We start from the raw sequence: 25473 nt of genomic DNA on the forward strand, positions 1-25473 counted from the left end.
CCCCGGGACTCCCGGGTCGCCGTCGGGCGCTCTAACCGCGGCGCCACGGTCCCTGCGAGCGCGGGAGGCGGGGTTCCCTCGCTTCATCACGTGAAAGTTCTCGCGCGGAACTAGAAGCGGAATTAGAAATCCATCCGGACAATTCTAAGTAAAAGGCCAGCGTTGTACACCGAGGTAATTCTAATCTGTTTTGGGTATTTTTGACTTTTGTATGTTTTAAAGTAGGGTTGTGACTTTTTCTTGATTTTACTGTTTTATAAACTGCTTTGAAGCTTTTTACACTCAATTATTCCATAATCTTCATACACTGTTTAATTAGTTAATTAATTAGTTAATTAATTAGTTAATTAATTAGTTAATTAATTAATTAATTAATTAAGAGCTGCTTCGTGTAAACATAACTCATATTCATGCAGGTGATAATGATGGTAAAGTGGCCTAAACCCTGAAAAAGCAGAGTTTTACTTGGGCTGGATTTATGTCTGTTCAACCTAGTCTTGAGACCTGGCAGAAGTTCTACCTGCGGAAAGGATGGTGTAACTCAAAACACTATTTTAAAAGCTTGTTTTCCTCTGCCAGGCTTTGGCCGGCTGAGCCAGCAGTAGCCCTGCTGCTGAACACAGAATTTGGATCTGGTGTAAATTTATGCCAGCCTGTTTTACACCAGCTTCTTGTGTATAGAATCATACCTTTAGGATTACAAATAGTTTAGATCAAGGTGGGTCTTGGCCTGTGCAATACCTTGTTAGCACGTTTAAAAGGACTGCTCACCAGATGAGGCACGTCTTCAATCTATATAGAGGGGTTTGTGCCATTGATCCCTGAATTTCAGTGTTGAGCAAAACATTCATTTATGGATTAAATGTATTCTATCGGCGTGTTTTTTTAATATCTGTTTGTAAAACAGTTTTAGATAAACTGGAAGATTTCTTGGTGTGAGATATACATTTAATAAAATATTTTTGAGAGTTTTCTAGTTGCTTTTTAATTCCTTTAAAATTATTTAAGCAGATTTTCATTTAAGCTGAACAAGCAAAGATAACTGCAAGCCTGAAATTCTTGTAGAAAGCTGCTTTTATTTATACATCATCATCAATATACACAGCACTGTACACATATAGTTCCTGCCTAGAGTTTGGCAGCCACACATACTTAGTCCTCCCCTCCAACTGAAGGAAAGTCAGATCAGACTACTGTTTTCACATCAAAAGTGCCTGCAGAGGAAAAGGGATTTCAAGGAAGATAAGAGATGTAGAGATGTTCTGGGACCAAGTCCCCTTTCTCTCCCTTATGTCTCTATAGATAGCCCCATAAACAGATTTCCTGTATATACCACCATTACGTTTAATTTCTTTACTATTCAGTTTCTCAGTGTACAGCATCATAATACTTAACAATATGAGAATAATTCATGAAGCACAACTTGCATTTAGTAAACACAAGTGAGACCCACAACAAAATGTTGCAGTTTAAAGTATATTCCTGAAGTTGTCAAGGATATTCCCTTTGTTCTTCCTTCCTAGTTTTTCAACGTGCTGTCAAAGTTCTGTGACTACTGATCAGACACTGTTCTCGTTTGTCTGTCTGTGGATTCATCAGGGATTTTCCTGAAGTTTGTGTTATTTCTGCAAACTCTTGATCCCAAACCCAAGCTTGCTAGTTCTTCTCATCTTAGGCATGGCTGGTGCCATTTTGCTATGCAAGGACCCACAGTAGGAAGCTGAGTTTGCTATTAGTATGTATATATAAGTGTGATTATCTGGCTACAATATTCTGTTAGTAGTAAAGGTTTATAAAAGTGTGAGTCCACTGCCCCTTTTTAACAAGGCCTTCAGGAAGCAGCATTTGATGGGTACATACATGCCTATCCACTTCCTCTTAAATGTATGTTTGTACAACAAGCGTGATAACCTTTCAGTTACTTGTCTGCATCCTAGAAAGGCTCTTCCAGTGAAGTCTTAGTGTATGACCAAAGCCACCACAGTATTATGGTCAAATCGGAGAAGTTATCCCATGCCATACAAGCCCACCTAGGGCACAGTTTGTTTCAAGTCACTTAAATGAAAATGATTACAGTGCCTCATGCCATTACCCAACCCATATAATTTGCCCACTTTTATTATTTTGATACAGCCTCACTCCACAGTTCAGCCTGGGTGACCAACCCGCTACAGATACGGCAGGGTAGGAATCCCTCCTCCCGGGTCGTCCCAATCTTTCTTTGTTCCCAGATGCCACCACTGGTCCTTAGAAACGCTGTCTAATCTGGAAATGCTCACACTCCTTGTGTTTCATTGTGAGTCCATACTGAGGGGTTAAGTCCACTGTCTTCCCGCTGCACACACTCAGCTCCAGCTTCTGAACGATGGTGGTCAAGAAAAGGAAGACTTCGCCCTTGCCAACGTTCTCTCCAATGCACCTCCTCTTGCCCAGACCAAAAGTCAGAACCTTTTCGCTCTCTGCTCGGTTTACTCCCGTCCCGTCAGCTGTGAGAAACCGTTCTGGGTTGAAGGCAGAAGGATCTCGCCAAAGGTTCCTGAAGAAGCAAAGAGCAGGTGTTTTAGTCCAGTGGTTTCCAAACTTTTGGTGGGGCCCCACCCCCTTGGTTCCAGAAATACTTCCCCAGTGGCCCCTGCCCTACCCTCCAAACAGCATTATTCAGAATAGTGGTTTGCACAAGCCACACAATAAAATTCAGAACAGTAACAATTAACTGCACATTTATTCAAAATACAATTAAAACTGTTCAGTTTAATTAATTCAACAAAAATGAACTTGATCCAGTGACGCCAGTTTTTCCAATTCTGCATTTACACCTCCGGTGCCCCCATTTGCCTCTTGGTGCCCCCCAGGTAATTCCCCAAGGAACCACTGGGTTAGAGTCCCACTGCCCCCATTTTGGGAACCATTGATGTCCAAACTTTTTTCAAAGAGGGCCAGAATTGATGAAGTGAAGGGCCGTGAGAGCCAACCAAAGGGCTGAAGTTGTTGAGGTTTTTTTAAGAGTTTACCCCAAGAAATAAACTGCCACAGGGGCCAGTTTAAACTGGCCAGGCCAGTAGGCCGGATTAGGCTCCCAAAATGGACTTTGGACATCCCTGGGTTAGACTCTCATTTCATATGAGGTTTGGAGAAAGCACCCATTTTGATGTCTCCAATAGTAAATCCAGCTGCTTGAAACTGGGAAGGAATGGAAGCCTCTCTGTTTGGCCTGTGCGCTGTATTTCCTCGTGGAAATACATCAGGGGCTTCATGCCACTGATGGCTAGGACAAAAGTGGGAAGAATAATTAATGTAACATTTATAAGTAGGCTAGTTTCTGCACACAATGACACGATCCAGCCAGGGAGAACTCAGATGGGGGGTGCAGAGGGCCAGGCTGGGAGGGCTGAGGTTCGACACCCATTGGGTTACAGCCTCAGCCTTTGCATCCAGAGCCAAGTATCTCAGGGATGCAGGATTTGCACTGAGAATCAAAACCGTTTATTTGGGGCAAACTGGAATACGGTAGCTCTACTCCATGCATGACAAAGCGGGTTCCAGAGATGCTTACGGATCATGGTTGACTTGCCACTGGTTGACGAAGACGCAGAGATCCTTCGGGATGTAGAATCCATTCAGTGCTGTGTCCCTGGTTGTGCTACAAGGAGAGGAACCAGAACACAATTTATACATACACAAGAAGCTGCAGGTGTTTAGTTCTTATGTGATAAAGGTGGCATGGGCTGAATGTTAAAATGACTGCAATCCTAAAGCATGTATCTCTCTGGAATAAAGTATAATTAAACTTAATTCAAAGTAAGATGAGTTCAGGAAAGCAGAGTTCAGACGGAAGTCAAGCAGTAAGTTAGGAGACAGGGCAGATTTACAAGTTGACACAATTGATGGATCATCTTTTCAGCTGCTAATGGTACAATCCTACACATGCCTGCCTGGAAGTATATCCTATCAACTTCATTCCCAGTCCCAGGTAAGTGGGTACAGGATTGCAAGGATAAAATGGAGCAGGGAGTACTATGTACACCACCTTGATCTCCTTGGAGGAAAGATGGGAAAGAATGATAATAATAAAAATAAAAGATACCAGGCCAAAACTGTTCCCTTGCCAATCCTGCATTGTGTGAGCCTTACCAGTGAGGGATGGTGAAAGGCAAGAAGGAGGAATGCCTAAACATTTCCAGGATGAAAGCTTCCGTGTAGGGCAACGTGGAACGATCTGACAGCCTGGGCTTCCTTTCTCTGCCAATGGTTTGGTCTGCAGTTTCCAGAAAGAGGCAGAAAGTAAGATGGATTCAAATTTAGCCTGGGGCAAACATAGTTTTGAAGCACTTGAATTAGGAGTGCCTGGGTTTACCTATTTCTTCCTGCATTTTCTTCTGGATTTCTGGAAACGTCACCAGATACATGAGGGACCAGGAGAGAGCAGTGGTGACTGTGTCAAAACCTAGACAGGGATCAAGTGGGGAAATATTCAGCATCAGGTGCAAACTATTGAACATTAATGCAACACATTGTCTAGCAGCCCAATTCCAAGATTCCATTCTCTGTACTGAAGTATCAAAACCATGCAGACTCTGAATTAGTTGTTAAGATACAGAGATAGGAGAGCCAATGCGTTACTTCACAAAATGGATCGGAGATCTGAAGCTACAGTTTACTGTTCTTGTATTTGGTGAATTGGTGTGAACATCATATCAAATGATAATGACCAATGGTTGTAACTAGATAGGCTGATCCAGCAAATCTCCTCTTATGCTAAGCGGCGTGCACAATAACTTCAATGGGAGGTGGAGGAGGGAGGAGACAGTTGAAAGGTTCTCTCTAGAGTAGCAGATTCTTACCAGCTCCAAAAAGATCGCTGACGATATTGACAATCTTCTGATCCGAAAGCAGGATGTTTGCATTCTCATCCAGTTTTTTATCTTCACAGTGGTTGATCAGGGAGTCAGTAATGTCCCGGATGTTCTCCTGAAATACAAATCCAGAGGATAAATGCCGTGCCAGTCCTCACGTCTCTTCCTGCAGAGCCAATCCCGGTCAGTTAGAAGACAGACATATAAAACTCCCTTATATCAGGTCAGGCTACCTGTCTATTGAGACTCACCTGGTATCTTCCCAGGCACTAGGCAAAAACATTCCTCTTCTCACAGGCCTTTAGCTAATTAAACAATCTGTGGTCTTTTGAACTATGGGGGATGTTGTTTGGATTGTTATTATGCTGTGTATTTTTGTGTGTTTTTTTACTGTAAAGTGCCCTGTGGTCCTTGGATGAAGGCTGGTATATAAATTTAATAAATAAAATAAACAAATTAGCCCACTGTTGACTGCCAGCACTTTTCCAGGGTGTCTGACAGATGTCTCTCCCATCACCTACTTCCTGATCCTCTTGCTAGGATCGCCAGCGATTGACCCTTCTGCAAGCAAAGTGTATGGTCTACCATGAGCTGTTACAGAATAAGCTACAAGTACAAGAGCTCTTTGTAGCTCTCCTGGCTGCAGGATGCTTCAAGGCATACCAATCTTCCTAAAGCTAAGCAGGTCGAGGTCGAGGACACTGCCTGCATGGGAGACCATCTGCAACCCTGTAGACACCACCCTGTTCCATAGCTGATATATGGGATGTAATTCAGATGTCAGAATATGGGTTAAATTTCATGTTGTGGTTTCTAGTCTGCATGGGCCAGCTACCCAGGCACCACATAGCTTCCCTTGCAAGTGTTAAGCCACACATTGACATGCAATCTGGTGTATCTACTGTGTGGAGATCTATGGCTCCATCAACAAATACGTACAATCTTTTAAAGTCTGGGTGGGCAGCATGGTACTTGTTCAGATGTTGTTGGACCATGGCAGGTGAAGGGCACCCTGTTGCCTATCCCTGCAGCAGGTGAAGGGCAAGCAAGTCATTGCAATGCCCTGGTCGGACTTCTACCATGTTGGTGACGGTCCAGGAATACATGCCAGAAATCAAGGATGAAACTTTCCAAACTGAATGGTTCACAAACATACCTTGTCAAAGCTCATGTAATGGTCCTTAACTATCTTCAGCACAAATGCAGTAAAGCGCTGGTTGAGGTCCTTGAAGGCCTTCATGGCACGGCTGGGAAGATACTGGAGGACAGGGATGAAGTCTGCCGGGTTCCCGGAAGCAGCAGCCGCCCCAAACTCATTGTTCAGGTTCACCAGACTGAGCAGTTCCTGGTCTTCATGGTTATAACGCTTCCCGAAGCACATGGCACAGATTACGTTGGCCACAGAGACCACCAGGTACCGGTAGGGGTCAAAGCTCTTTTTCTCATCCATCAGCTCCTGGAACTTCATGACAAGGTAGTCTGCCTCTTTGGAGACATGCTCCTCCAACAGACAAGTGGAGGAGGTTGGGTTAGCAGAAGCCGAGAAGGCCTTCAGGGCATTCTGGGCCAGCTTCCTGCGCGCTCGCCACATTTCCCCTGAATCCCTGCCGAAGGTCAAGCTCTGGCCATCCCCAATGTACTGGAAGCTGTAGAGGTCAGGGCGCCCCGAGAAGTCTTCTCCTTGCTTCACCAGGGCTTGCTTGATAGTTTCAAGCCCACTCAGGACCAGCACTGGCCTTGTGCCGATATGGATCTGCATCACATCCCCGTATCTCTGGCTCATCCGAGTCAAGGCCAGGTGAGGGTTCTTCTGGAGCTCCAGAACGTTGCCAATCAGAGGGTATGCCCTTGGTCCTGGGAGCTGCTTCAGCCCCTGAGGGATCTGCTGCCGGAAGGATTTGATGATAACCAGGAGCAGGCAGAAAAGTGCAATGGCCAGGACGATTTCTGAAGGAGACATAATGCTTTGGCTACCCAACAACACTGCCTTCATCTTCCTAGATTTGAGTGTCCTAATACAAGCAGAGAGAAAGAGAAGAGCGGGAGAAACAGTATTGTGAGTAACTTCAGGGACCAAATAGCCAATGGTTATAGCACCATCTTAAGTTGAACTGCACTTGCTTTTCGACATCAGGAGTGTTTCCAGGACTGAAATTCCTCCAAACTCAACTTTCAAGCTGAATAACGGATGGCCATCTGTCATGGATGCTTCAGTTGTGATGCCTGCACTGCAGGGGGCTGGACTAGATGGCCCTCAGGGTACCTTCCGATGCTGCAATTCTCTGAGCACCTGGAGGGCCAGAGGATAATTCCTCTCCTGGGGCATCATTAGGACTGCAGCCTTGGGCTCTTTTGCAGGGTAGGGAACCTGCGTCCCTCCAGACATTGCTGAAAGATGGCTGCCATCACCCTTGACCATTGGCCAAGCTGGCTAGGGCCAAAGCCAGCTGGAGTCCCAACAACATCTCAAGGGCACTATATTCCCCACTGGTGTGAAACCAACCTCAGGAAGTTATGCAGACCCTGCCCCTCCTTAAACTGCCCATACCCATTGCCAGAGCCAAGTTCAAGCTAAACTTGTGCTCTGAGAGCCAGCATGGTACAGTGGTTAGTAGTAGTAATAATAATAATAATAATAATAATAATAATTTATTATTTATACCCCGCCCATCTGGCTGAGTTTCCCCAGCCACTCTGGGCGGCTCCCAATAAGTGTTAAAAACAGTACAGCATTACATATTAAAAACTTCCCTGAACAGGGCTGCCTTAAGATGTTTTCTGAATGTCAGGTAATTCTTTTATCTCTTTGACATCTGATGGGAGGGCGTTCCACAGGGCGGGCGCCACTACCGAGAAGGCCCTCTGTCTGGTTCCCTGTAGCCTCACTTCTCGCAATGAGGGAACCGCTGGATTAGGACCTGAGAAATCTGGGTTCAAATCCTCACTTGGCCCTGAAGCTCACTGAACGTGACCGTGGGGATCAGTCACTGCTACCTCGCAGGGGGGTTGTAGGGATTAAATGGGGGCGGGACATGTGTGCCATCTTGAGCTCCTTGGAGGAAAGGGTGGGCTAGAAACGCAATGAAATAAAGTAAACTCAGAGGAGGCACGCATGATCTGCTTCTGTTCTACATATATCTGATGGGAAGGTGGAGAAGCTCATTCTCAGCTGCCCCAGAGGGTAGGACCTGAACTGACGGATCTAAATTACAAGGAAGGAGATTTCAGCTAAACCTTAGGAAGAACCTGCTGAAGGTAAGAGCTGTTGGATGTCAGAACAAACTGGAAGGTAGTGGACTCTCCTTCCTTGGAGGTTTCTAAAGGGAGGTCAGATGGCCATCTGTCATGGCTTATTTAGCTGTGATTCCTGCATTGCAAGGGATTGGAGATGACTTTTGGGGCCTCTTCCAACCCTACAGTTCTAGGATTCTGTATTTAAAATGGGAGCAGCCTGTGATGGCTTTTCTATATGTCTCTATATGTTTAATCTCTTTTACAAGAGTACTATAGGCCCTGATCCACATTTTTTATATCCCCACATCTCTCCTTGCCTTACGGTGGTGAGAAATAATCTTGTGCGTGTACAAGCAAGGTTATTTGTTTCAGCACTGACAAGTACTAGGAAACCATAAGGCACTGGGAGGAGGCACACATAGAATAACAAAATGTCCCAGGATTCAAAATGACCCAGGGAGGGGGAAGGAGGGATTCGGTGCTCACCTGAAGACTGTGTTGTGTCACCATCCAACATGTGCCCGTGACACACACACACACAAAAAGAGCACAAAATTTCATAACTTCAACAGCCACATCTTCCCACCAGCAATTCATTTTGTGCTGGGGAAATGTGAATTACCCCAAGACCAGGCTTCCAGGCTGTAGCAAGGACAGAACATCCAGATCATGCATACATGGAAAACCATTCACACATTCCCTGAAGAGAGGCACCATCTAAAAAAAAAAAAAAAAACTCTCATAAAAAATGATTACATAGCATGTGGTGGGTCTTTTTTAAAATAGGGGTGCAGCACCCACAGGCTCACACTGCAACCCACCCTTTCCCTGTATTTCTCAGCTGATCTGAAGCATCCACCAGGTTTGTTCTGAGTGGCATCTAGAAGGCACTCTGTGCATGCTCAGGGGCATTTTTTGTCAAACCACCTCTAAATCAATAAGGCCTTACACACGCACACAGCCAGGGTGTTAGACTACATGACCCTTTGAGATCCCTTCCAACTCTACAATGCTATAATTCTATGATTTCAGTTCTGCAGCAAAAAAAAAAGGTGAGTGCAACATATAATCATTGCGGGTTAGGAATAGCCAGCTCCCTCTTAAACAAAAAGTTCTCATAGCAATTGTTTTGCCTAGAAAGACGACTCGGAGAAAAGGTAAATTGGCCACAGGTTTTAAAAAAAAAGAAAAAGAAAAGGTCCTTCCCATCAGCAGGCAAGCGTGCATGCACACATTCAGACGTGCAAGGAAGATCTGGCCCGTTTGCCGGGTCAAGCACTGGGGCTGGAAGAGGAGGAGAAGCCCCCTTGGAGTGCTCAGCTCACCGATCAGAAGTTTCAGCCTGTCTCCACCGCTGCGTCCAGACCAGCTTTGCCCGCGATGCCCACTTTGGCTCCGGATGGGATGCCTTCGCTCGCCTCCTCCTCTCCCAACACGCTCCCCGGAGCACCGCTTTCGGCTCGCTTTATAAGCGCCTCCTCGGGCTCTGATTGGCCGGCAGCCCTCGGGTCACGTGGACGCAGCGAAAAAGTTTGTTTTGCCCGGTTCCTCGCAACCCTTTGCGCGCTCGAGCCAGGGAAGCGGGTCGCTGCGCTCCGACACTCGCTGCGCAGGAGCTGCGCCCCGACGGCGGGGGCTTAAGTCCTGAGCCCCCTGGCAATGTGAACAAACTAAAAGGAACCATTGATTGGTTGATTTTATTGCTTTTCAACGTATTGGGAACACGGCAAAGAAATTCCCCCATTCGCCTCCCAGTTTATCAAATCCTGTCCTAGCCTTGTTCGCGCGCTCAACGAATGCCGGTCGTCGGAATGTCCCTTAGAGCATTCCACGCGCTCAGTTTCACGCATCCATTATTAAATGTATATTTTTTAAAAAAAGACTAACCAAGTATTCCAGCCAAAGGAAGGAAGCAATTGAGGAGATATGGTCAAGTGGAAAGTAGGGAGACGAAAGGGATAAAGGGAAATATTAAAAGAAACTTGTGCAAACGAGGCAATAAGGCAGGATTCCAAGAACCTTTTATTCGTTTATTGTGGGGAAAGAAAGAAGCGGGGAGGGGGCGCTGCTGGATGACTGGAAGATGCCCAACTAAGTATTCTATGCCTCCCCTCCAAAGGAGTCCCCCACACTCCCCAAACTGGACTCCCCATCAGTGGCATAGCGTGGGGGGTGCAGGGGGGCCGGCCGCACCGGGCGCAACATCTGGGGGTTAGGCTTAGGGGGCGCAAATCCACGGGTTAGGGGGCGCAAATCCACGGGTTAGGGGGCGCAAATTACTTGCCTTGCCCCGGGTGCTGACAACCCACGCTACGCCACTGCTCCCCATCTGAGGAGCAGCTCCGGTTTCTCCTGGATGGAAGCCAGAATGCAGAGTTCCAGCTGGAACGGGCCTTTCTGCACAGGTCTCCGAGCATACAGAGGGTAAAAAGCTCCCTTTTCATGCGGATCGGGCTGCTCTAGAATGCTGGAGACAGAGACCCCACTGCAGAAATAGTAATGGGTCTTTGACACACACACCGCAACACCACACTTCTGCACATCCGATGCAGTTCTTTTATCTGTGGACAAGACTTTTTATGTGCGTGATTGAGCTCCTGTCCCTGATATAAAGGCATGGGCAGAACTTCCATATTGTCTTAACAAAATAAAATTATTATTTTTTTAAAAAATTACTTCCAGTAGCACCTTAGAGACCAACTAAGCTAGTTATTGGTATGAGCTTTCACGATGAAGTGTGCATGCACATGAAATCTCATACCAATAACTAACTTAGTTGGTCTCTAAGGTGCTACTGGAAGGAATTTTTTTTTAAAAAAATTAATTTTATTTTGTTTCCACTACGGCAGACCAACACTGCTACCTACCTGTATCCATATTGTCTTGTTTGTCTGTGGTGTCAATAAAGTTCATGCATTCAGCTGCCCCTCCTCTAGTGACCAATGGCCTAGAGCTGATAAATCACATGGATGTCCCAAGGATCCTTCAAGCGCTGCACTGGTGGCCACTTTGCTTCCAGGCAGAAGTCAAAGCATAGGTGATTAGCTACGAAAGACCTACCTGGCTTAGGGCCCACAACACTTCAGGGACTGCTTCTTCCCATACCACCTTCTCCACTCATCAGAAGGCCCTTCTCTGCATTCTTCTTCTTCTTTGGCAATCACTCATAGCCGAGTAAGATGGTCTTCCATGAATACGGTTTTAACAGTGAGTCTGTAAGTGACTGTGGAGGCCAATTCTGGATCCACACGTCCTTCCACAGTGGGGATATAGGTTTCCGGGCAGGAGTTGATCACGGTGAGGGTTTGCCAAACGTGTCTTCCTCTTAGCATGTTTTCCCCTTTCATCCTGAGTTTGAGCGTCTTCAAAGTCCACGACACCTTTGGTAAAGGCTGCTCTCCAACTGGAGCACTCGCAGGCCAGTGTTTCCCAGTTGTCATTGTCTATACTACATTTTTAAAAAGATTTTCCTAGAGAGAGTCTTTAAACCTCTTTTGTTGACCACCAGCAATACGCTTCCCATTTTTATGTTCAGAATAGAGAAGTTGCTTTAGAAGACGATAATCAGGCATCCAAACAACATGACCAGTCCAATCATGTTGATGTTGAAGAATCATTTCTTTGACACTGGTGACCTTTGCTTCTTCTAGTACACTGGCATTAGTTCACCTCTCTTCCCAAGTGATGTGTAAATTTTTTCGGAGACACTGTTGATGGAATCTTTCGAGGAGTTGGAGATGGCGTTTATAAGTGGTCCATGTTTCACAAGCACACAGGCTGGTAGTAGGAGGGTGGGGGCATGGCTGGGGGGCATGGCTGAGTGGGACAAGAGACAGAGCCTTCTTGGTGACTACACCCAGGCTGTGGAACAGTTTGGCCTTCAAAACATTTGGTCATTTCCTACTGTTGGAGAGCAGAGCTATGCCTGCCACAACCCTGCAATGGGAACCTAAGCCGTGGGAAAGGCAGTGTGGTACAGTGGTTAGAGCGTAGGGCTAAGACCTGGGAGAGACCTGGGTTCAAATCTCTGATGGCTTGCTGCCTGTGGCCTTGGACCAGCCACTGAGCCTAACTCAGGGGTCTTCAACTGGTGGGTCGGGACCCACTCGTGGACGGCGGCCCGATCCAAGACGGGACGCAGCAGGGCCACACCGCCATGCGAAAGCACAGGGAGATCTTGAGAAAGGGTCAAGTGGATCCTGGGTCTGAAAAGGTTGCCGGGCACCTGGCCTCGCCTACTTCGCGGGGTTGTTGTTGCGAGGATGAAAGGGGGAGGAGAAGAACCACGCGCCCCCCCCCCTGAGCTCCTTGGAGAAGATCGCGGGCTGGCGGTGCGGCAGAGAGCCACGTGCGCGCTAGGCGAGCCTGGCGGATCGGGGACGCGGCGGCGAGCGCGGAAGTGCCCCGGGAGCGCGCCCGGCCTCGCGTGAGAAGGCGGCGCGGCAGGCGGGCGCGCCTCGGCCTGGCTCCCTTTCCTTGGAAACAAACTCGGGAAGCGATCCGGGAAAGGGGCGGCTCCGACCCCTTCCGAGAAGGCGGGCGGCGGGCCCGGCTGGCGTGACAAGGGGCGCGCAAGTGGCACGGCAGGCAGATCGCGCGCGGAGATAAGCAACCCCTTAGTCCCCATAAATCCAGCCCCCGCCCGCATAAGAAGCACTCAGCATAGCGGCTTGAACGAAGGCAATAGCTCGATGAAATTCAAGAGAGTGGCAATTAATTGCACATTTCTTCCAAGCCCAATTAAAACTATTCACGTGAATTAATTCAACCACAGTGATGAACTTGACCCACGGTAATCAGCTGCGCAACGTCCACCTCCAGCGCCCCTACCCGCCCCCTGCCTCTTGCACAGCTGTCAACTTTTCCCTTTTCGTGCGAGGAATCCTATTCGGAATAAGGAAATGTCCCATTTAAAAAGGGAAACGTTGACAGCTATGGCCTCTTGGCGCCCACCCTGGAGTCACCCCGTCCCAGCGGGAGCTACCTGCCACTTTGGGAACCCCTGGTTTGAAATAGTAAAAAATTAGTTTCAAAGCAGCAGTAAAGCGAATGGCCATATTAAAAACGCCTGTCAACGCCCTACATGTCTGAATTGGCTTCCCTAAACACAAATGTTTCAGGCAGGTACCAAAAAGAGGACAGTAATGGCGCCTGCCTGCCTGGTGTCAAGTGGCAGGGAGTTCCAAAGAACCGCTCTGAGCATAGATTTCAGTCCTGCCTTTACTATGAACCGAAGGCATAAATTTCTGAAAGCATCACATTACGTTCCCCTCCCACTTCCCAAAAGCAGCTTCCATCAATTAGGTGATTTTTGTCTTAATTTCAGGGTTGTGGGTTCAAACCCCATCTTGGGTGAAAGATTTCTACATCGCAGGGGGTTTGACACTAGGAGTTCCTTCCAACAGTTTTATGGCTTTTTTATTATTTTAACACACACACCCTTTCAAATAATTACTTAGATTAGATGCATTTTGTTTTAGTAGTTCAAAATGTGGAACATTATTTTAAAAACCCACAACACCATGCCACCGTTTGCATACCTCTAACAATAGAGAAAAATGGAAATAATAATATCGCCTTTTGGAAATTGTCCTTCCAAAATGAAAGAAAAAGAAGCACGAGAAAAATAAAAGCATTTTTTGGGGAGTGGGTCACGAAATCGAACATTTTTTGAGTAATTCTGCCCATCTTAAAAGCACATGTCTTTCCAGGGGTGCCCTGAGTTCGGATGCATTTGCTGGCAGGGAAGACTACACAGGATTGCTGTCCTAAACCTGCTTACTTGTTGGTAAGCGCCAGTAAACTTAATGGAACTGGCTTCTGTGTGAGAGCACCTGTAATTGCTTGATATTAATCTCAACAGGGGTCAAACATATGTTGGAAATGTAAAGAAAAGGAAGGGACATTTTACCATATGTGGTGGGAATGCAGAGAAATTAAAAAATTCTGGGAAATGATATATAATGAGTTGAAGAAGATGTTCAAAATAAAATTTATTTAAAAAAAATCCAGAGGCATTTTTGTTAGGGATTGTAGGACAAGACCTGCCAAGGAAAAGAAAGAATTTATTTATGTATGCTACAACAGCAGCAAGAGTCTTGATTGCACAAGGATGGAAGAATGAGGAAACCCCGACAAAAGAACAGTGGCAAGAGAAGTTGATGAACTATGCAGAACTGGTGAAACTGACATGCAAATTACGAGACAAGGACAACTGTGACTTCAAAGAAGAATGGGAACCCTTCACAAATTATTTAAAAAGACAACAAAATGAATTGGACTCCTTGGCAGGTTTATGAATAAACATACACAAATTCACTGAGGGATAACATAGAAGGTAGATAATATAAGGATGTACAGTGGTACCTCGGGTTAAGCACTTAATTCGTTCCAGAGGTCCATTCGTAACCTGAAACTGTTCTTAACCTGAAGCACCACTTTAGCTAATGGGGCCTCCTGCTGCTGCCGCGCCGCCGGGGCACAATTTCTGTTCTCATCCTGAAGCAAATTTCTTAACCTGAGGTACTATTTCTGGGTTAGCAGAGTCTGTAACCTGAAGCGTATGTAACCTGAAGCGTATGTAACCTGAGGTATACCACTGTATACAGTTTTATAATATGCAGAAGTTAACATTGGATGAGAAATCAGAGAGAGGGAGGGGGAAATGGTGGGGGAATTAAGGAAGATGATTTGTTTTGATAATTTGCTATGTTGAAATTGTTAATATATATATTTTTAATGATATTAATCTCAACAGGAGAGATTTAAGCACATGTAGGACTCTCTCATCCAAACCGTTGGTTCTTCTAAGTGCTATACTGTACACCTCAGCCCTGTCTATCCACCTGTCTATCTGCCCATTCATACTCAGGAGTAAGTCAGGCTGAATTCAGTGGGACTTGCTTCCAGAAAAGTATGCATAGAGTTGCAGCCAGACTAGACCATGTCTGTAGTTTGGATAACTGACATCAACGTGCTGTTTTGTAAAGCCCATTTGATCTCCACAGGTGTGGAATTGATTTGAGAATGAATGAATGAATGAATGAATGAACTGGAGGATATTGCTTGGCTGTGCAATAAGAATCTGCAGCAGCCTACAGGATGTATCTAAGAAAGCATGAAGTCGTCACCTCTAGCCCAGTCCTGGTGCTGAAGGCTGTTGTGCTGGGTGGCCTTGATGCGGGGAGCACTTTGCCCTCCTTGGTTCTCCCTAAGGCCGACAGCCCCTCCCTGGTCCTGCCTCCTGCTCCACTCCTCTCACGCGATGTCCTGTCCCGAACGTGACCTCCCCGGCCCCAAGGACCATTCCCCCTTCCCCCCAGTCCCTGTTTGTGTTTGCACGGGAAACCTGATGAACGGCAGCCAAACGCCTTCTCACGCAAACCAGGGCAAATTTTAACCCGAGGGTGAGGGGGGCGGACTGTGGCCTCTAAGAACTGGGATGCTGCCTGATAAACTTTGACCCCTGGGCCAGCCCTGGCAGACCTAGAGGCTCTGCTCTCTCCTCCAGGTCCCAAACTGCTTGGGCTGCATTCTTCTGATTCTACAGCTCCCAAAGCACCATCAGAGATCATTGCCTTTCTGCTAGGGTGGAAATATTTTTTGAACAAAGTTTTGATTAAATATACTGTTGGTTATCATTATTGATATGCCTTTAAATTATACCACAATGGGGATAGGGAACCTGTGACACCCCCCCCAGGTTGCTAGCCTCCAGCCCCCATCAGCACAGCCAATAAGGACAGAAGAAGAGTTTTGCTGGATTAAAGGTCCATGCAGTCCAGCCCCCTCTTCTCACAGTGGCCAACCAGTTGCACCTAGCGCAAGAGCACTCTGCCCACTTGTGGCCTCCACCAGCTGGTACTCAGGAACATACTGCCTCCAACAGTGGAGGTCAAATACAGCCATCCATTGTGGCCAGTAGCCATTCCTGTGAACTCAGTCCTCACATGCTTCTAAAGCAGAAGTGCATAAGCAGAGCCATGCTGGATCAGGCCATGGCCCACCAGGTCCAGGATCCTGTTCTCACAGTGGCCAGCCAGGTTTTAAAATTTATTATTTCATTGCATTTTTCTCCATGGTTTCCCCTTTCCTCGTTTAATCCCTACAGGTAGGTTAGGTTGAGAATCAGTTGTCTGGTTCCATGGCTGAGTGCAGATTTGAACCCTGGTCTCCCAGGTCCCAGTTCAACATTCAGACCCCTACACCACACTGGCTCAGCTGCCTCTGGGGAAACCCACAAGTGAGACAGGAGTGCAGCAACATTCTGCTGCTTGTGTTCTCCAGCATACTGCCTCTGACACTGCAAATAGCACACAGTTAATATGATGTCAGGTAGCAATGAATAGCCTTGTCTGCCATGAATTTATCTAACACAGGCATAGGCAAACTCCAGCCCTCCAGATGTTTGGGACTACAATTCCCATCATCCCTTCCCACTGGTCCTGTTAGCTAGGGATGATAGCTAGAGCTAGCTATATGTTAGCTAGGGATGTTAGCTAGAGCTAACCCCTCTTCAAAGTCATTATTGGCAGGCACCAGGACATCTTGCAGAAGTGAGTTCCATCATTCCATGGTGTGCTGTGTTAAGGACTTTGTCTCTTTGGACTCTTTCTCCATTCAGCTTCATTTTGTAATTTTTTAGCCTCAGTGGCTACAATCCTGCACACACTTAACTGGTTCGGAGTAGGCCTCGTTGAAGAGTGGGGATTCCTTTCTGAGCAAACATGCCAGCTGTCTGTAAGTGGCTCCCTTGTGTCTATCTCATGATCTCTGCCAAAGCGAGAGAGGCTGCCTGTTCCCAGGGTTAATGAGGTCAAGATATCAGCCTTGCGTGCCAGGCAGCGGCTGAGTCTCACACACCTGAACACACCCTGCTTCCAGAACCTGTTCAAGTTAGCACCAGATGAAAGGGACAGAAGAACTGTCAAGCAAGGCTGAAACAAGAGGCCCATTACAAACACCCAGGCCTAAATTCTTCAGGAAGGGTGCTGGCCAATGGAGGAGATTGGGATTGGGGCTTCTGTGATTCTGGACTACAGTTTTTACCCCCACCGGCTGTTGTCCATGCTGGTTGAGGCTGACTAGAGCTGAAGCCTGACAACATCTAGAGGGCTGCAAATTCCTTACCCCTGCTCCAGAGTTTGCTGCGTTCCCATTAGCCCCAAGCAGCGTCATCATAAATCATGGCCCTGGTGGCTACTCCAGCAAACACATTGGTTCTTTTTAGGGAATCCATTGGTTTGTAGTGTTCCTCCACAATTGAGTTGTGTCTTGTAAAACAATTTCTTTTCTTTTCTTTGCAATGAATGTGTCACCAGCACGATTCCTTGTGTGCTTTCCTGCTCTCGTATTCTATGAAAGGAGGCTTCTATAACGCCACCAGGAATATCAAGGGTGCTGGTAGCTCACTGGCAGAACAAGTGCTTTGCAGGCAGAATGCCCCAGCTTCCATCCCCTGTGGCACCTCCAGTCCAGTTCAAAGATCAGGTAGTGGGTGGGAGAAAGCCTCCTGCTTTGAGATCACAAGGAGCCATTGCCAGTTGGACTTGACAATACTAGATGGACTAATGGCTCAGCCTTGGGTATTCAATGCCTAGCAGTCTCAGGGCTTCTGCGGATGACCTGTTTATGGAACATCCACCCTGATGTGCTTCCACAAAGCGTAAAGGTAAAGGGACCTCTGACCATTAGGTCCAGTCGCGGACAACTCTGGGGTTGTAGCGCTCATTTCGCTTTACTGGCCAAGGGAGCCAGTGTACAGCTTCCGGGTCATGTGGCCAACATGACTAAGCTGCTTCTGGCGAACCAGAGCAGCGCATGGAAACGGCGTTTACCTTGCCGCCGGAGCGGTACCTATTTATCTACTGACGTGCTTTCGAACTGCTAGGTTGGCAGGAACTAGGACTGAGCAATGGGAGCTCACCCTGTTGTGGGGCTTCGAACCGCTGACCTTCTGATCAGCAAGCCCTAGGCTCTGTGGTTTAACCCACAGTGCCACCCACGTCCCAAGCTTACAAGGAGATTAAACTGTATCTTGGTTTTATTGAGCATTTGTCCTGTTTATTTACAGGGTGGTTATATCACAACATGCGTTCATAGAATCATAGTTGGAAGGTACCCTGAGGTTACTCTAGTCCAACCCACTGCAATGTAGGAATCTCGACTAAAGCATCCATGACAGATGGCCATCCAACCTTCTGATGGAGTCTGTTCCACTGTCGAACAGCTCTTACTGTCAGAAAGTTCTTCCCAATGTTTAGTTGGAATCTCCTTTCTTGTAAAGGGACATGGGTGGTGCTGTGGGTTAAACCACAGAGCCTGGACTTGCTGATCAGAAGGTCGGTGGTTTGAATACCCATGACGGGGTGAGCTCCCGTCGCTCGGTCCCTGCTCCTGCCAACCTAGCAGTTCGAAAGCACATCAAAATGCAAGTAGATAAATAGGTACTGCTCCGGCAAGAAGGTAAACAGCATTTCCGTGCACTGCTCTGGTTTGCCAGAAGCGGCTTAGTCATGCTGGCCACATGATCCGGAAGCTGTACGCCGGCTCCCTCGGCCAGTAAAGCAAGATGAGCACCACAACCCCAGAGTCGGTCACGACTGGACCTAATGGTCAGCGATCCCTTTCTTGTAACTTGAAGCCATTGGTTGAGTTCCTCTCCTCTGGAGCAGCGGAAAACAATCTTGCTCCCTCTTCCAAGTGATAGCCCTTCAGATATTTGAAGATGGTTATCATATCTCCTCTCACTCTCCTCCTTTCCAGGCTAAACATACCCAACTTTCTGAACCATTCCTCATAAGGCTTGGTTTCTATGCCCTTGATCATCTTGGTTGCCCTTGTCTGCATACATTCCAGCTTGTCAATATCCTTCTTAAATTGTGGCGCCCAGGACTGTACTGATTGGACCATAAGAGCATAAGGAGAGCCCTGCTGGATCAGGCCAATGGCCCATCTAGTCCAGCATTCTGTTCTCACAGTGGACAACCATATGCCTCAGTGGGAAACTCACAAGCAGGATTCAAGCACAAGCATAGCCAAGGATAGGCGGGGGAGGGCAGCTGCCCGCCCTAAATCAAATAAATAAATAGAAATACTTAACTAACAGCTCAGTTCTGCCCCTCCCCTAACATAAGGCCTGCCCCCAAACACAAATCCTGACTACGCCCATGGTGTTCTTCCTTCATTCCAGCAGATGCTATTCACAAACATTTTTCTTTTTTCCTTTTTAAATTTTTATTTCGGGATTTTTACATACATTATATTACCTCTTTCCAATTTTTTAAAATTTCCCGTACAATTTTTCCTCCCCCCCCCAAATCCATTGGAAGGGTTCAAACAATTATCCTCAGCCACAGGCATAGCGTCTTTAGTTTCCACCGAATGTCTTTTTCACAAGCATTTCTTAGCCATCATGGCTAACAGCCTTCCACCATCTTTGGTCTGATCCTCTTTTAAAGCCCTCCAAATTGGTGGTCATTGCTGCCTCCTGTGGGAGGGGGTTCCAGAGTTCAGGGGTGTGTGTGTCCCCTAAATCTTCAGCCATTGGATGTCTGAGCTCTGGTTGTTATGCAAGAGGGAGAGAAACTGTTCTCTATGGACCTTCTCAATGTCATGCATGATTTTATATACCGTATTTTTCGCTCTATAAGACGCACCAGACCACAAGACGCACCTAGTTTTTGGAGGAGGAAAACAAGAAAAATAAATATTCTGAATCTCAGAAGCCGGAACAGCAAGAGGGATCGCTGTGCAGTGAAAGCAGCAATCCCTCTCACTGTTCTGGCTTCTGGGATAGCTGCGCAGCCTGCATTTGCTCCATAAGATGCACACACACTTACCCTTACTTTTTAGGAGGGGAAAAGGTGAGTCTTATAGAGCAAAAAATACAGTACTTCTTTTACACACTTCCATCTTACTCGCCTTTCCTCAGAACTGAAAAGCCACCCAAAGTTGCAACCTTCCTCATGGGGGAGTTGCTCCATCCCCTCAATCGTTCTGGTGACCATTCATTCAGATTTCTTTTATCCTGTACGTAGCTGCTTGCATGCCATTCGTTCACCCCACACTTTCCAGAGAATTTCTCTGTCATTTTCCAAACCACAAGAAGTGGCAATGTTGTGCTAGGGTGACAAAGTGCTTTAATCCTCTTTCGGCACACAAAGTGAGAGTTCTGGAAAGCGCTTTAATCCTGCCCTAAAAACACTGACAGCCTGGAGGCTTCCCTGATGCAGCAGTGGACTGATCTGCATCATCAAGGTAGCTGCCAAAATGAAGGGCTGTAGCCAACTAAGTTCTACTTGGAGTAGTCCCATTGAAATTAATGAGCCTATATAGAAGGAATAAAACTGGGACAAAGAGCCTACAAAGTTAAAGCCTTTGCAGATTACTTAATAATAAAAACCGAAAACCCATATTTTAGGAACATTGGAGAAAATGAACGAATATGGTCACATATCTGGTTTCAAAATTAATATAGAGAAGACTAAACTAATGGTAAAATATCTGGACACAGAAGAAAAAGCAGAGCTAGAAAAAGCAACAGGGTTAAAAGTGACAAATAAGGCCAAGTATCTGGGTAGCTGGATCACCATGAAAAATATTAATCTTTACAAAAACAACTATGTAAGGGTCTGGGGTGAGATTAAAAAAAAAGAGTTGGAATCTTGGAACAGATTTAAACTATCACTATGGGGAAGAATTTCAACAATTAAAATCGTTGTCGTCCGAAAATGTTGTTTCTTTATCAATCTATTCCAATAATTAATGGACTCAACTGTTTCAAAGAATGGCATAGGTACTTAGCAAGATATATTTGGCAAGGCAAAAAACCCAGAATAAAATTTAAATTATTGACAGATTCTAAGCATAGAGGTGGTTTTGCACTCCCTGATCTAAAATTGTACTATGAAGCTGCCTGCCTGGTTTGGTTGAAAGAATGGATGATCCTAAAAAATGCTAAGATACTTGATATAGAGGGGTGCAATAATAGAGTAGGATGGCATGGATATTTGGGATACAATAAAATCAAAATACACAAAGGATTTCTCAACCATATCATCAGAAAAGCACTATACAAAGTTTAGGACAGAAATAGATTGCTGCTGGAACCGAAAACCCCCTATTTGTTATCACCAGTGGAGGAGGTGGCGGTGAAAAGGAAGAATATAGATACCAACTGACAGATGTAAAGACTTATTAATAAAAGAAAATAACCAATTAAAATTGAAAAAATATGATACAGTGGTACCTTGGGTTACATACACTTCAGGTTACATATGCTTCAGGTTACAGACTCCGCTTACCCAGAAATAGTACCTCGGGTTAAGAACTTTGCTTCAGGATGAGAACAGAAATTGTGCTCCGGCGGCGCAGCAGCAGCAGGAGGCCCCATTAGCTAAAGTGGTGCTTCAGGTTAAGAACAGTTTCAGGTTAAGAACGGACCTCCGGAACAAATTAAGTACTTAACCAGAGGTACCACTGTATAGTCAAACATACCGGGCTAAGTTGGCTACAGTATCATCAATTAAATGGCATCTTTGAGGATGATAAAAAAGCAACAAAAGGATTGGACAATGAAATATTAGATTTAGATAGGGAGTTGCTCTCAAACAATACTTATCCAAAACTTATCCAAAATGTACAAGTTATTATTAAATTGGCATTTAAAAGATGTAATGGTAAAATGGGCCCGGGACTTTGGATATACAATAGATTTAGAGAAATGGGAAAATCTTTGGAAATATGACATCAAGTTCACAGCCTGCTATTTAATTATTATTATTTTTTAAAGGATGTATAGGTGGTACCTCACTCCATCAAAAAATGAATGGCGAAAATGAAATAAAAATGAAATGAAATGGCGAAAATGAAATGAAATGGCGAAAATGAATAAAAAACACAGTAGTAAGTGCTGGAGGTGCAATCACAAGGATAGGAATATATTCCACATGTGATGGACATGTCCCAGAATAAAAGTATTTTGGGACATGCTATATGAAGAATTAAAAAAGATGTTAAGATACACCTTTACAAAAAACAAAAACCCAGAACTGTTCTTCTTACGTTTATTCACAACAGACATCCCAAAAGATAATAAAAGATTTTTTTTCTGTACGCAATAATGGCCACCAGGATAGTGACTGCAAAATATTGGAAAAGCAACATAATCCCAACAAAGAAGAATGGTTATTAAAATTAAGCGAATACCTTGAACTCGGGAAATTAACGGAAATAGAAATCATCCAAGTGAAAAAATCAGGAGAGAATGGGATGTCTTTACAAATTATATGAAGAAAGTCGGTTCCCAAAATTATAATCGGCATGGTCTAGACTAAAAATTCCACAGCTAAACAAATAGTTTATGGTGTTGGAGGAGACTTTTGAGAGTCCCGTGGACTGCAAGAAGATCAAACCTATCCATTCTGAAGGAAATCAGCCCTGAGTGCTCACTGGAAGGACAGATCGTGAAGCTGAGGCTCCAATACTTTGGCCACCTCATGAGAAGAGAAGACTCCCTGGAAAAAACCCTGATGTTGGGAAAGATGGAGGGCACAAGGAGAAGGGGACGACAGAGGACGAGATGGTTGGACAGTGTTCTCGAAGCTACCAGCATGAGTTTGACCAAACTGCGAGAGGCAGTGGAAGACAGGAGTGCCTGATCTGCTCTGGTCCATGGGGTCATGAAGAGTCGGACACGACTAAATGACTAAACAACAAAAACAAACAAGTCTCTCCATTAATGCAAAATGATTACAGACAACTAAAGATATGAGATCATAGAAACTGGATAGTGGTCAAAGGAAGTCAACTTTTTCTATTTTCCTTTTCCTTTTTAATTGTGTTCCTCTCTTTATTTATTTTCCTTTTCTTTTCAATATGTATCACTTTTTAATTTTTTCTTCTTATTAGTAGCTTTTTGGTATTCAGTAACTTGTATTATTTGTATAACTGTACTCTTTTTTTGGCATGTATGTAATATTTATATAGAAAATTAAAAAATAAAATAAAAATGAAATTAATGAGCCAGTCTATCTTGAATAGAACTAATGTTGTATACCCAATAGTTCTTTCTCAGAGGAACCTGAAGAGACTGAATCACACTGGATTGTGCTAGGATGTGTTTTTCTTTCTCACACTGGTGTCAGAGTCAGGGTGGGAGGAGAGGTATCAGTCGAGGAACAACATGACCAGTTCAAAGAACATGTTTCGTTCAGGATTGTATCCTTCGCCAAGGTTAAATGGAATAGAGTAGGGCTCAGCAAACTTTTTCAGCAGGGGGCTGGTTAAGTACTTAATCTGAGGTACCATATATCCTAATTTTATGAAATAAGCAAGTAAATAAACTACCCAACAAAGTAAAAGCAACAAGAGCAGATGAACAAGGCTAGACTGATTCTCAGGAGTGATCTATTACAGAGCACACCTGGAAGAGAATATGACTGACCATCACTCGTTGTCACTTAGAATCATAGAATCATAGAGTTGGAAGAGACCACAAGGGCCATCGAGTCCAACCCCCTGCCAAGCAGGAAACACCATCAGAGCACTCCTGACATATGGTTGTCAAGCCTCTGTTTAAAGACCTCCAAAGAAGGAGACTCCACCACACTCCTTGGCAGCAAATTCCACTGTCAAACAGCTCTTACTGTCAGGAAGTTCTTCCTAATGTTTAGGTGGAATCTTCTTTCTTGTAGTTTGGATCCATTGCTCCGTGTCCGCTTCTCTGGAGCAGCAGAAAACAACCTTTCTCCCTCCTCTATGTGACATCCTTTAATATATTTGAACATGGCTATCATATCACCCCTTAACCTCCTCTTCTCCAGGCTAAACATGCCCAGCTCCCTTAGCCGTTCCTCAAAAGGAATCATAAGGTTCCCAGACCCAGCTGCAGCTCCTCAAATGTATCACCAGTGATTCATGGGCCATCCTAGACCAGGAGTGGTGGACCTAGGTTTCAGGGGAGGGGGCAAAGGCTTCTCTCCAAGCCAAACCTCCCACTGGCCCTGCTTGGCCCCCTCCTTGAGTACTTTTGCCTGTCTGGAAATGTGTCCTTGATCTTTGATGCCTGGATTGGGAGTACAGAGAGGAGGGTGTGACTGGCATGTGGCCCTTCGAAGGTTGTCCCAGAGGCGAATGCGGACCTCTGCCTGAAAAAGGCTCCCCACCAGTGGCGTAGCGTGGGTTGTCAGCACCCGGGGCAAGGCAAGTAATTTGTGCCCCCTAACCCGTGCATTTGCGCCCCCTAACCTGTGGATTTGCGCTCCCTAACCCTAACCCCCAGATGTTGCGCCTGGTGCGGCTGGCCCCCCCTGCACCCCCACGCTACGCCACTGCTCGCCACTGTGTGTCCTACACCATGAACCTTCTCTCTCGCAGGCCTGTAGGAATGTTATAGGCCTGCACTGTTTATTTCATTGGAGTTATTTGCTTGCTTTCATTGGAGTTATTGCTCACCAGCAACAACAGAACGCCTAAGAGGTGTGGGTGCAGGAGCTGGCCCCTGCAAGGAGTCAACTCTGTTTCTACGTTTGTTCCCACTTTTACGGGACTTAATAATGCCACCCACAATGTCATCCAGCTGCCCATTCTTCAAGGTGGCATCAACTGCCAATGGGTGTTCTTCGGCATTCTCTGTAGGACAAACAGGCCAGTCTCTACACCAAAGGACACAAATCTGACATCATGGTTCAAAAGTCAGCAAAGGGGGGGGGGACTTCCAAGGGAAACTGCAACTTGAGACTTTGGAATTGCAATGCATCAAGAGGACCAATGATCTCTCTTGCAGAATAAACTGATCAACAGGTGAGATGGTGTGTGGCTAAGGAGAGTCCTGAGGGCCAGACATAGAAGCCGGGAGGGCCGCAAAGGGCCTGAGGTTGCCCATCCCATTTTTAATAGGTCCTGATAAAGGTTTTTATTACCCTCCTGTTACTTTTGGAGTGAAGCCAAACCAACCAATAACTTTGGAAGAGGTGTGCCACTGGGGTCGACATGCCAATCTTTCTCTGCACCAGATGAAGACTTCTCACTTTTCAGATTAATTTGAAAGAGGCTATATTATTTCTCTCTATATATATTTTTTTACAAAAATGCTTAAAAATTTATTCTTATAGTTTTATGAAGGATTGCATTTTGTCGTATTGCTGTTGTTCATATATGCTGGAATCCTCTAAAGAAAGGAGGCTAAGAAAACTGGCAAACAGATGATGATCATCATCCAGAGCACGGATTACCAGAGGACCCTAGATTTGGAAGGGACTCCAAGGGTCATCTAGTCCAACCCGCCACAAGGCAGGAATCGCAGTTGAAGAATTCCTTGCAGTTGGCCATCCAGCGAAGGAGGGCCCCGCTCCACCTTCCGAGGGAGCCCGCTAGGACCCCCGGC

The 25473-nt window shown here is 45.7% G+C and overlaps 2 protein-coding genes across 2 annotated transcripts in view; one reads left to right on the plus strand and one right to left on the minus strand.

The window, feature by feature from the left end:
* The window catches only part of LOC309377959 (synaptotagmin-5-like), a 175933-nt gene that overhangs the window by 92859 nt on the left and 57601 nt on the right, over nt 1–25473 (plus strand). The gene's annotated exons all lie outside the window — the stretch shown is intronic.
* On the minus strand, nt 1057–9533 carry CYP1A1 (cytochrome P450 family 1 subfamily A member 1). Its single transcript, XM_081925670.1, has 7 exons — nt 9413–9533; nt 6010–6865; nt 4842–4968; nt 4355–4444; nt 4132–4255; nt 3554–3640; nt 1057–2536 (listed from the first exon to the last, which is right to left on the minus strand). The coding sequence occupies exons 2-7, from the start codon at nt 6844–6846 to the stop codon at nt 2248–2250; spliced, it is 1554 nt and encodes a 517-aa protein (XP_081781796.1). The 5' UTR covers nt 6847–6865; nt 9413–9533; the 3' UTR covers nt 1057–2247.

The sequence above is a fragment of the Podarcis melisellensis genome (assembly GCF_964234715.1).
Source record: "Podarcis melisellensis genome assembly, chromosome: 9".
In the NCBI taxonomy this organism is placed as follows: Eukaryota; Metazoa; Chordata; class Lepidosauria; order Squamata; family Lacertidae; genus Podarcis; species Podarcis melisellensis.

Bases quoted from the DNA above. Each gene is read 5' to 3' on its own strand.
- CYP1A1 (XM_081925670.1), bottom strand. From the start codon at position 6,846: ATGAAGGCAGTGTTGTTGGGTAGCCAAAGCATTATGTCTCCTTCAGAA. The intron at 4,445-4,841 runs GTAAGAATCTGC...ATCCCTGTCTAG, and splicing joins CAGCGATCTTTTTGGAGCTG to GTTTTGACACAGTCACCACT. The intron at 2,537-3,553 runs GTAAGCATCTCT...TTGCTTCTTCAG, and splicing joins TGGCAAGTCAACCATGATCC to GAACCTTTGGCGAGATCCTT.